We start from the raw sequence: 12,702 nt of genomic DNA on the forward strand, positions 1-12,702 counted from the left end.
GACTTGGCCATGCACAGATGAATTTGAGCCTCAACCTCTTGATGAAATGGCTCCAAAATGAAACCCTAGCTTATACAAGCTCAACAAAATCACATGATGATCTCCATCTCAATAAAGACCTCATCTCCTTTGAGAACCCTGATTGGCATAATGCAACTGATTAGGGTTGACCAGAGGTCAAAACCCTAATCCCAAGGAATCTGATCAGGAATAATGAACCTCTTGGTGATGATAAGACCATGATGATGGTGATGTACCATTGCAACCAAGATAATGATCAATCTCCTTGAGGAACCAAAAACCCTACTTGAAGCACAAACCTCAGATGATTAGTGATCAATTCATGAGACCCTCAAGCTTGAATCTTTTAACCTCTTTATCTTCTGAGCAAGACTTAGGAAGATGACTTGTTCATTTCTCACATGGTATGCAATATGCAATGACTAATGTCCTAAAAATAAGATGCAATATGCTAAACTAGTCCCAAGAGAGGAGGGCAAATTTTGAGGTGTTACACCATCCACCATTAGGAGTCCTCTCTCCCTAAGTACGCTTCTACTCGCCAAATAATGGAAAACATTGAAAAAGACATCCTTTAGTTAGAGAGAAATCAGGGTCAACAAACTGATCCATGTTTCTATAGGAAATAGGGACTCAATTGTCAACCGTTGATTAATTGAGCATTTTTTCTCAAGAGAACCGTGAGACCAAAAGCCTCTATAAAGGCTTCGTGTCTTTGAGGAGAAAAGACATATATCATCCCTCTCTTACCACAATAAACATTATCAAATAGGGTCTTTCACCGATGTGAGAAAGTCCTAATCATACTTAACTACAAAGATCTCTAAGCATCATTTACTCGCATATAAATATCACACTCATATGTATTTTTTGACAAATTAGTTTTATAAATTAGAAAAAGAAAACACAAAAAAATTAATACACTTTTTTTAATAGCAAATTTGTGATATTGTGCAGTTTAAAAATAGTTTTTAAAAATAGAATTATAAATATATTTTTATTCTCCTTCAAAACTTTTTTAAAATTGATTTATAAAATATCTTTTAAAAACTAAAAATAAAAATGACATTGAACTAGAGCTATCAAAAAGGGTTAACCCATATGGACTGCGCACTCGATCCGAAAAATTATAAGGTTTTTGCCTTAAAATAAAGTCTATATTTTCAGAACTTTTAGCCTAATTCTAAAAAGTCCGCTACCAATTAAAATTAGTCCATGTGGGCAGTGGATAACCCATTATGTCCTCATAACTATAAAATTTTAAAAATATATATTAATACTATATTGTCTTAATCCAAAATAATAGAATTTTTAACGAAAATAACCCACTTTTCTAGGAAATTCCCAAAATACCCCTGGTTTAAAAAAAAATCTCAAACTACCCCACTTTTAGGAGGAGTCGCCAATTGAATTGGAGACTCCTCTTAAAAATTGAATGGAGGCGCCAATTGGATTGGCTAGGGCAGGTGCCCTAGCCAATCCAATTGGCGCCCCTGTGTAGGGCTTAAGAGGAGACGCCAATTCAATTGGAGACTCCTCCTAAAATGCAATTTTTGTGTTATAAATAGATGCGTTGTGTGAGTAATTGTTCCACATCTCATACAATCATTTGGCAATCATGTTTAATGTTCGTCGCCGATATGGTAAGGTGATTTATGCGAGAGATAAACCTCAGATGTTGATGATGTTCTGGAACATCACTACGTTCGATCAACTGAAGAGGGAGCTGGTTCGTTGGTTAGATGAGAAAATACCAGAAGGGGAAAAATTAGAAGTATTGAGAGACTTGGCAATATCTTTGGTTGGGTGCGAATGAAGACTGATAAGGATGCTAGGGAAATGATGTTCGGTCGAGACGACATCAATTTGATTGTTGTAATCAGTTAGAAATATTTCTGTTTTCAGATAGCTTATTTTGTACTGATGTTTATTGTGAACCTCGTTGTAACAAAAACTTAATGATATATAATGATTGGAGGTTACAGAAATACAGTATTACAAAAAGCTTAAGACCTAGATGATGCTCCTCGATTGGGATAGTTGTTCTTGTTGTGTCCTGGTTGACGACAAATACTACATAATCTTATCATTTTATCTGTGGAATCCATCTCTGTTCTGATACGTGTGCTATTTGGCCTTCCTTTTTTCTTTCTACGCATCTCGTCATTGTGCCAAACAATATCACCTAGGGGTGTTCGCGGTGCGGTTTGGGCGGTTTTTGCGATAAAAATCACCCGAACCGCAAAAGAAAAAAGCATGCGGTTTGGTTTGGTTCAGTTGACTTTTAGAAATAAAACCAAACCAAATCAATGCGGTTTGGATTGGTTCGGTTGGTTCGGTTTTTTATAATATTTTTATTGAGCCATATATACTCCTATAAATAACGACATAACTTTGTGTTTAATCATTCATACATTACTAAATAACATCAAAATTCATCATATTTAGACAAAAACGTTTCATTCAATATACAAAAAATCAGATTAGACAAAAGTGGAATAAAAGACAAATATAAATAGTAGCATAAAATAATATCAAAGACATTATAATAAAACATAAAAAAATATATGAGATGAGAGATTAGAGAAGATGAAAAAAAGAACATAAGAGATGCGAGATTGAGAAGAAAAGTGCAATAAAAACGTAATTGGAAGAGAAAATAGTAACATAAAAGATAAAAAAGAAATAACATAATAGAGGACTTATTAGAGTAGAATAGGCGAGACCTACATGTAAAAGAAGATGAGAAGAATGTGTGATACTACTATGAGAGATTTAAGAAGGTTGAAATTGAAACCCTAAGCGTGATTAAGAGAAAATCGTTTGTAATTGTAAGGTTAAGGCATATTAGGTTTGAAGTTTGGGTTGGATGTGGGATAAGTGAACTTTGGGTTGTAACATAATGTCGTTTGGTTTGGTTTAGTTCGGTTTGCAAAATACAAACCGCAAACCAAACCAAACCGTGCAGTTTTATTAAAAAATGACCCAAACGAATCCGAACCAAATGCGGTTTTTTGCGGTTTCGGTTTGGTTTGGTTTGGTTTGCGGTTTTCTATTGGGTTGGTTTGGTTTTGAACACCCCTAATATCACCTTCATATGGAGGCCAGTAATCCTCCATTGGTAGTACCGAGAAGCTTTGATTATATACATTCATGACGGTGTCGGCCTTGTACACATCAGATAAATGGCTGTAAGCATCTTGACGAGTATAAGCGCATGCTACAATGACATAGGAGCAAGGTATGTGGAAGGCCTGGAATTTTCCACAATCGCACCAAATTCTGTTTAGTCTAACAACATAGGCTAAATTTGGTCTCCCCTCGTTGTGGTCCATTGTTTCCTGGACGCTGAAATTTTGCCTATGACGATCAAAGACTGTTACAGCGTGTGTGCTAGCTTTGATGTTATCCTCTTTCATGACCTTCATGCAACACTCACTGAATACTTGCTCCGACATTAACACCGCACTCCATCTTTCATCTCTGGTTGCGAACGTAGAAGCCAACCTATAATAGGTTAATCTTACCAAGGCGGTTATCGACAGATTTCAAATTCCTTTGAATACCCCGTTCATGCATTCCACAAGGTTTGTTGTCATATGGCCCCATCGACAACCTCTGTCAAATGCTCTTGTCCACTGCTCTACTGGTATGTTATTTAGCCATCTCCTTGCGTCTTCATTAGACAGTCTAATTTTATCACGATAATATTGAAATGACGGCTGAGTTAGAGCATACCCAACATTCACCACCTTCTTGCGAAGATTCTTATCTTTTATAGCACGCATGAAGTTTTGTGCAATGTGTCTGATGCAATAGACATGGGTAGAAGGAGGATCATGCCATCCGTTGTCATGGTTGTTATATGCACTCTCAATGGCAGCATGTCTATCAGAAATCAAACAGAGATTGACTTGTGGAGCCACATGCGTTCTGAGATGTCGAAGAAAGAAACCCCATCCACCAGCCGTTTCACCTTCAACAAGAGCAAAGGCAATGGGAAAGACATTGTTGTTGCCGTCTTGTGCAACCGCCATGAGCAAAGTACCCTTGTATTTTCCGTATAACCAAGTGCCATCAATTTGAATAATAGGTTTGTAGAATGCGAAACCTTTGATGCACGGGTCAAATGCCCAAAAGAGACGGTGAAATATTCTATTACCTGTAGCACAGGTTCCGTCTGGCATCATCGCTGGCAATGTCTCCATAATTGCCACAGTTCTTCGGACATATGTTTTTAGTGCCCATAAAAACCGTGGCAATTCCTTGTATGAATCCCCCCAGTTGCCGAAAACTTTTTCAACAACCTTTGTCCTCGCAATCCAGGCTTTCTTGTAAGATGGAGTATAATTATATGTTGTTATGATATGGGATATAATTATACTCACCTTCACTGATGGGTCTTTATTAACCAACGGCAGACTGTCTTGACATATCAACGCTGCGCTTAGTTTACGGTGATCTTGTTCAACGTTAGTTGCAATGCAACTGTGAGGTGGGTCTATTGAAGCGATCTCCCAAGAGTCGTTTTTCTTCTTGTAAGACACATCCAAACAAAACTTACAAAGCATGTTATGACATTCGATAACATACCTTCTAGAATCAGTGCGTTTCACTGTAAAATCAGCAGAGTTGTTCATGTGGAATTTTTTGATAGCCAGAACACATTCTTCTTTGGTACGAAACATGTCTCCCACCTTTAATTCGCCTTCTGATCTCGGATACGTATTATAGAAAACACTATTGGATGTTTCATCGTCGTGCAGATCCATATTTGTCATATATTGAGGCGGGTTGTAGACATGACTAGGAGGTATTGGTGGTGGTTGATCATCATCTTCATCGCCGTTGTTCAGCATGTGATCAACCTGTATCTCGGTTTCCTCTCTTTCTTCATCAACGACATCCACTTCTGCTCCTACTTTTGGGTTGACGTCATCTGACCATTGTGGATCAAATTCACCAGATTCATCCTGACTGGTTAGTTGAGACTGTTGAGATGGTATACATGGTTGAAGAGTAATGTACAACTCAATATAGTTGCAGCCTGAATCTTCATGACTAACAAACATGTATTCAACATCTTCATCGTCTCGTACCTTAAGGGGGAAATACTTGTATTGACTATTCTAAAAAAATATTGGATTTTGATATGTGATCTTTGACATAATATCCGATCCTATACAGGATTGGAATCTTTGTTTCAAATGCAAGAAGGTTGCATTTCTCTTGATCGTGAGTCTAATGGTATCGGTGTTTCGAAAATAAAAACCATATAGCTCAGACTCGTATGTTTCACCGTTGCAGTGAACATTGACATTGTATAATGATGAAGATGACATTGTTCACACCCATGTCTCCCTTCAACCGTCTCGGTCACCCACCAATGAGTCAACCATATCCCAACTTCTCTGGCATGGGTCATGAGTTCAGCTACGGCGGTACACCATCGATGCATACTGAAGACTATGCTGACTTGTTTGACTACCTCAACAAACCTTCTTATGTAGTTGGTAGTGACGCTCCTGGCCCCTCAGATGCTCAAACACCGGTACCGAATCATCAACGTGGGTTAGGGCCACGGGTTAGGGTAGCTAGAGGATGTGGGGCTGGAGGTCGGTTAGGTGATCCCGATCATCACCATTAGGTTTCTTTGTGTAAACATCAAATTTTATTAATATCAATTGATCCTATATCAAATTTATCTATCACGTATACCATTTACCAAAAAAAATAGCATTTTAGGAGGAGTCTCCAATTGAATTGACGCCTCCTCTTAAGCCCTACACAGGGGCGCCAATTGGATTGACTAGGGCACCTGTCCTAGTCAATCCAATTGGCGCCTCCATTCAATTTTTAAGATGAGTCTCAAATTCAATTGGCGACTCCCCCTAAAAGTGGGGTAGTTTGAATTTTTTTTTGAAACAGGGGTATTTTGGGAATTTCCTTGAAAAAATGGGTTATTTTCGTAAAAAATTCAAAATAATATATTGATTTTTCTAATCTCACTAAATTTTTTCTCTATTCTATTCAATCTTTTTATTTTAAATCTTATATATTAATATAATGAACATTCTTTCTTCGTATTCTATTAAATTTTTTAGATCTATGTTGTATTTAAAAATATATTATAATATTTATAAAAGATAATATAGTATTTTAAAAATATTATATTTAAAATAAAAGATTAATTAGTTTGTCCTGTCAATATAAAAATATAATTTTTAATTTTATTTATAATAAATATTATGAAATTTTGTTTTAATTTTTTATTTAAAAAAAATTCTGTTAGAATGGGTAGTCCGAAGTCCACGTAAACTCTGGAATAATAATTTTCTAGTTTAGGTTACAATATGACTTTTTGACCTAATCCTAAAATACCGTAGAGAGTATTGCAGTCGAAAATCCAGATCCATAATACTGACCCACCATACAAACCCGTTTCAAACTTAACCCGTTCTCTCCCAAACTTCTACTTTCAGAAACCAAACTCAATCGCTCTTTCCATCTCGACGCTCTCGATCTTGCTTTGCTCATTCCTGTTGTTCAATAACTCCATAGCTCTTGCTTCTGAAAGTGAACAAGGAAGCTTCATAGCTCTATCATAACCTACACAGCGCGCTGAAATCGCTCCTCTCGCGCCATGGCCATGGCTATGCAAAGTGGAATCGGGATCTCCAAGGTCCTATTCATTGCCGGAGCCGGTACATACTTCTCTCTCATACACACAAGCGCATATCAATTATGGCATGCTTTATCGTATTTCACTTTGCTCCTTTCAGGTTACACCGGTACCATCCTCATAAAAAACGGAAAACTATCGGATATAATCGGTGAACTCCAGGTATATGTGTGTGTATATGTATGTCGAAATTCCACTCGAGTTGGAGATTTTGTATGGGCGTGTGATAATCTGTGCGATGTGGTGATCGTTAGGGTTTCAGAATATTCTTTTTCAGTTTTCATCTAATTATTGATTGATGTCATCATAAATTCCTTTCGCTCCCACATATTTGGACTCCCAAACGCAAGAAAAATAACTTGTTTTGTGGTCTGGTTTAGTTTCTACTTGTTACTATCTATTAAGCACCTACACCTCTAGAAGTAGGCGTGTCGCAGTGTCCGACATCCGACACGCGTCGGTGTCCAACACTTGAATGACACTCGGACGATGTGTCGTAAAAATGAAAGAAGTGTCTGAAAAATGAAAGAAGTGTTGGAAAAGTCAGTCAAGTGTCCACTAAAAAATGATTTTTTTCTTTGTTTCGACACTTTTTGAATCAATGGTTGACATCCGAATGACACTCCTAACACATACGTTAGACAATAATTCAGACAAGTGTTTCAAGCAAAAATTTGTTTTTTTTCTTTGCTTCCAACACACTTTATGCATATTTTTAGATAAATCTCACACAAATTTTAAAATTGTTAAATGTGTATTTAAGCAATGTTATTAATAAAGAATTAAAGACATAATTTTGATCAAAATATTTTTAACTTTTTTTAATCATAAATAGATAAATAAAGCTGAAATACTCTCTTATACATAGCACTGTCGGTGTCCTATGTTTTCAGATTATCAGTGTCTAAGTGTCCGTGTCGTGTCCCGGTGTCCATGTCGGAGTTAGTGCTTCATAGCTTGTTATCTAGGAAGCACGGACACCAGAAACACGACATTAATAGCCTCGACACCGGTAATAATTTAAAAAATAAACAAATTAAAGGTAATCATAAGTGTCGGTGTCTGTTTCGGACATTGACACGGAGACACATTTTTTCAGAGGTGTCGGTGCTATAGAGCTTGTTATATAGTTTGAGAAGCTGGATTGTTGCATTTTTTAGTCTCTAGGTCTTAGAAGTTTTTTCTGTTCTAAAAGTGTTGTATTTTTGGTCACAGTCACTGGTGAAGGGAATGGAAAAGTATGGCGATCAGAATGATGATGACGGGGACATGACTGATGCCATTGCTGCTCAGGTAACAAACTGTTGATTATGTCTCAATATTTTTTTTCCTTCTAAAATGGACTTTAAAGAGGCTTTGAAATTTCTTATCACAAAACTATTGTTCTATATTGCCTTAGGTGCGTCGATTGGCCAATGAAGTTCGGCAGATAGCGTCAAACAGGTCAATCACAGTGCTGAATGGGGGTGGACAAAGTAGTATGTTTTATTTTTCTGTCTAATGTGGCTGCTGCTTAAGATGCTATGTTTCTCCACTCATTGTTTATTTTATATCCTTTTCCTTTTTCTGCAGGTAATTTATCATCTCTTGTGGTTCCAGCTACTGTCTTGGGTGTTGCGGGTTATGGCTACATGAAGTTCAAGGTATGGAACTGCTGGGATCCTTGCTGTTTTTGTAATGGTTTCATTAGTTTGTGGTTGACAGTTTATTTCTCCGTTACAACTTCCCAGTATTTGTTGTTTCATAAAGGGTCGCAAACTGTTATTCACTTATTTGATTACACTGAATTTTTACAAGTAATTTTATTTTATCCAGTTGATATTTCTGAAATAATTGTTATTGGTGATACTGATTTCAACATTCTTCTCTCAATACCAGGGCCTTTCATTCTCAGATCTTATGTATGTGACTAAACGTAATATGGAAGCTGCTGTTGCCGATTTGACAAAAAAGTTGCAGCATGCCTCTGATGTCATTGCTGTAGGTGTCCATTTACTGCATTGGATTTTTCTTCAATGTTTTACATTTTTAGTCATGCTCACATACATATGTGCAGAAGTGTTTGGTCACAATTGCACTGCACCATCGATTCTTCCATTTGAAGGGAATGAAACCTTCTTGAAATAACGTGTAATTTTCCTTAAACTTAGTATTAAGAGTGGAGTGTATTAAAACATTTGCCAGATTTTGTTAGGCAATCAATGACCTGAAGGCTTGGGCAATCAACAAATAGGCAGTAATTTCTAAACCACTACCCCAATCATTTGTTCCAAGATCTGACGGTGCATATCTTATTTAACAATGGAAAGAAAAAATTGAAACAGAAATCTTACATGCCATGCCCTAGGGACTTTGGATAATTAATAGGAAATGGTCTTTTGCTGTCACACATTGTTTTATCGACAGACTGTAATAAGCCGCCTACCAGCTGAAACTGTTTGTTAGAATGAATCAACCTTAAGTGAGTTCTTATAAAGATATATCTGCCCCCAATCTTCTACCCCTAGTGTAAGGTAAACCCTGTATTAGAAGAGTCTGGAAGCCATTTGTCGTCCTTAATATGGGGGATGTAGCAGTTTTATTCACATTTGCCACAATGACCCACAATTTGACTTGAGATGTTTTTCCCATCATCATTACGATGCACTCGATTCAAAAATTTAACATGGAAGTTGATGCTTAAATGTATTAATAATCAGTTATCTTTTTAAAATTTTAACCACTTCTCAATGTTTTTAATGGCAGGATGCCAAGAAGCACTTGACCCAGAGAATTCAAAATTTGGATGACAAAATGCGCAAACAAAATGAGAAGACACGGCTAATTCAGGATGGAGTATGTCTTTTAATGCTTACACTTGTAGCTATATAAAAATATATGCAGCCAAACATACTTTTAGATAGACACATGACAGAAATGCACTTATGTACATGTTTATTTTTGTTATCTATGTAAGACTTATATATGGACCAGCACTTATTATTTTTTGCAGACAACTGGATCAGGTTTCCCTTAGAAGTTATTGATTTTGAAAATTCTAATCTTGATGGATATTTATTAGCGAATATGATGTACAGTAAGGAAGACGATAAGCTCTCATTAAGCAGTAGTTATTCGTCCCAATTCATTACAGAATGGCTTAATAGCGTAGTTGGTAGTAAACACTTGATAGTTGTTGCATCTTGATTAATAATGGAAAATTTTATTGCATTAGTCATTGAGGATGATACGGTTTAGAAATATTGAAGTTTAGAATACTTATTGATGCCTAAAATTTTACAAGTTAGTTAGCTATGCTATTGAGCTCTTTCAAATGAACTGTGTCCCAGTCCTGGATAACAGAATTCAAAGTGTAGTTTTTCAATGTTACATTACAATTTATAAACATGATGGTAATGAAGGAAATCTGTGAATAACATTGCAATACTCTTGTACACAGGTGTCTGATGTTCGAAAGACTGTTACTAATATACATGATGACATGAGCGACATGAAACTCAAAGTGGCGCAATTGGTATGTTTGAGTTCATGCTTTGGCTTCTTAATTGTTCACATAGATATCTTCTAGTTTAGCGCTGTGAAGAAGGATATTTTGGAGTTTGGCATGCTTTTTAATTATCATTTGAATTGGTCTCTTCTAGTTTCGAGCTATTAAGTAGTTTTATAAAATATAAACAGCAAAGAGAGGCTTTAAGATAAAGAAAAACTGAAAGAAAACAAAGGTTTTCTTAATATCTGAATTATGATCTCTGGTTAGCTACAGAGTGCAGATATATTTATTTATAAAGTACATACATGGAAACTTTTAGGAACAAAAACTGTCTGTGATCAGATACTGATCAGACTACACTAAGTGTATACTCTTAGCTAGTAGGTTGCAAAGTAAATATGAATATTAAATATACAATATGCTATAGTATCTTCTTTATTTGAATCATTCTTATGTTGTATACACCTTTGCAGGATGGAAGGTTGAATAAAGTGGGTGAGAATCAGGTAAACTTTTTTGTGTTTCCTTTAAATTTGGAAAGTAGTTTGTAATTAACATTACCTTTTCGTTTACTTGGAAGATCTTTACATAATTTATTTTAAAACTAGATAAACTTGGAAGATCTTTACATAATTTAATTTAAAGCTTGGTAAGAAAATAGTTAATTGTGATGCCCAACGATAATACTGATTTAATAATGTGGTTGCAGGAGCTTGCAAATATGGGATTGGACTATATTATTGGGTTTATACAGGCAAATACCCGGAGAGTTCCTGACTCTTTACCGGTCGGTATTTTGTTTCTTATTTTCATTAGTGGTAACTAATTATGTTTGCTTATATTGTTTGTTGCCCTATACTAACATGTTATTGCTGAATATAGCAGTTATGTATAGTTTGGTCTGGACCATCATTTGTTATCTATTTTATATATTAATGACGGCAAGAAACCTAGATGATATTGAAGAACTTGTTTCTTTTTTATTTCAAAAAATATTCTCTAGTTTCAGTTTTAATTACCAAAAAAAAGCATTTTGTTTTTTGAACTCTGTTTTCAATTTTTTGTATAGAAAACTGTAGACTTTGAAAACACAGGTTCAGGAAACAGTGAAAGTAAAGTGACATTTTTGCTATTAAACTAAACAAGAAATGTAAACAAAAAACAAAAAGGGACACCAAACAGGACCTTATATCTAGAACTGACATTTTAAATTACATTGTCTAACACACCATTCCTGATTTCTCTGGTGACTCAATTATTAATGTGATATATCTATTGTATTTTCAGGGAACTATTTCGCAGGAGCAACCAAAACTTCCTTGGAGGTCTCCTGGTATGCTCACACTTCCAGGAATCACATATCCGGGAACTCCAAATTTAATGGTCTTCTTCTATCTTGCACTCTCTTCTCTATTTTCATTTCCTAGTGGGTAACAAGTTAGCATGTGATCTGATAATATGGGGTTTAAGATGCTGTTTACCTCCATACACATTAGTACCATGCTTCCAAAACTTGAAGTTTACTACTTATAGCATGCTTAATGACCCCATTTTTTTCACTTGCAGGGTCTTAAAGACATTGCAGAATCATTGTCTAGTTTAGACAGATCAGCTTCAGATACCATTGGTTTGGATAAGCTAGAACAGCAGCGAAAGCCTTTGTTGAGGTTTGAATCAGCTCAGTTTTGGTTCTTAGAATATTTTCCATCACGTGGAAGAATGCATAACATGCTTTCATTCTAACTTGCACGCGTATGAATTCTAGGGTTCCTTATTTTTATACCATATGGAGGGTTCTTGATAGGATTACAATTTGCCCTTCATGCCATACTAATTATAGTAATTGTAACAAAGTAATAATAAAAGTAAATTGCATTATTTTGATTCAATCATGCTTCTATTTTACAGGTGTACTTCGACCAAGTGTTGATGGCAAGGTCTTAATATGACAACTACCTAGCTTTTAAGAGTTTCTTCTCTTAATTTGCACTTATTCAGCTTTAACTTTTGTTTGCACAAATCATAATATACCTGTTGTTTTTTATTTTTTTGGAGACAATCATAATATACCTGTCAATGATTGTTATAGGAGCTGCTGTGATTTTATTTTCTCATTTTAATTTCTACATTGTAATAGTTGAACCAACAGCTTTTTGATATTAAAGCTAGTGAATTGGGATTTTATGTTGTAAATAGAATTTTGAGTCATCCAGGAGTTTGGTTTGGTGCTACTGCCTTATTCGAGTTGCTTTTCCAAAACCGTGACCACTTTCTACCATCTATATATGAGGCGCATGAGATGGCTTATGAACAAAACATATACTAATTTTTAGCACAAGTTAAACTTTTGTAAAGCTTAGTGAGGTTTGAAACCTAGTGTGGGCAATCTGTTTGGTATGTAATTTATTCACTCCACCGGCCTTATTTATAAGCAAAAGTCTTCTAATTTTTTGTCTTAAATATAAGTAAATGTTAATAAATTTAGGTGTATTTAATGTCTTTATTCAAA

General features: G+C 35.6%; 1 protein-coding gene across 1 annotated transcript; it reads left to right on the top strand.

The window, feature by feature from the left end:
* The first annotated feature begins 6,327 nt into the window (after positions 1 to 6,327).
* LOC127119892 (uncharacterized) lies at positions 6,328 to 12,424 on the top strand. The gene is made up of 13 exons (XM_051050257.1): positions 6,328 to 6,725; positions 6,804 to 6,865; positions 7,919 to 7,996; positions 8,103 to 8,181; positions 8,276 to 8,346; positions 8,582 to 8,683; positions 9,449 to 9,538; positions 10,143 to 10,217; positions 10,667 to 10,699; positions 10,903 to 10,980; positions 11,481 to 11,576; positions 11,760 to 11,860; positions 12,102 to 12,424. The coding sequence occupies exons 1-13, from the start codon at positions 6,665 to 6,667 to the stop codon at positions 12,121 to 12,123; spliced, it is 948 nt and encodes a 315-aa protein (XP_050906214.1). The 5' UTR covers positions 6,328 to 6,664; the 3' UTR covers positions 12,124 to 12,424.
* The last annotated feature ends 278 nt before the right edge of the window (positions 12,425 to 12,702 follow it).

Source organism: Lathyrus oleraceus, chromosome 2, assembly GCF_024323335.1.
Source record: "Lathyrus oleraceus cultivar Zhongwan6 chromosome 2, CAAS_Psat_ZW6_1.0, whole genome shotgun sequence".
Taxonomy (NCBI): domain Eukaryota; kingdom Viridiplantae; phylum Streptophyta; class Magnoliopsida; order Fabales; family Fabaceae; genus Lathyrus; species Lathyrus oleraceus.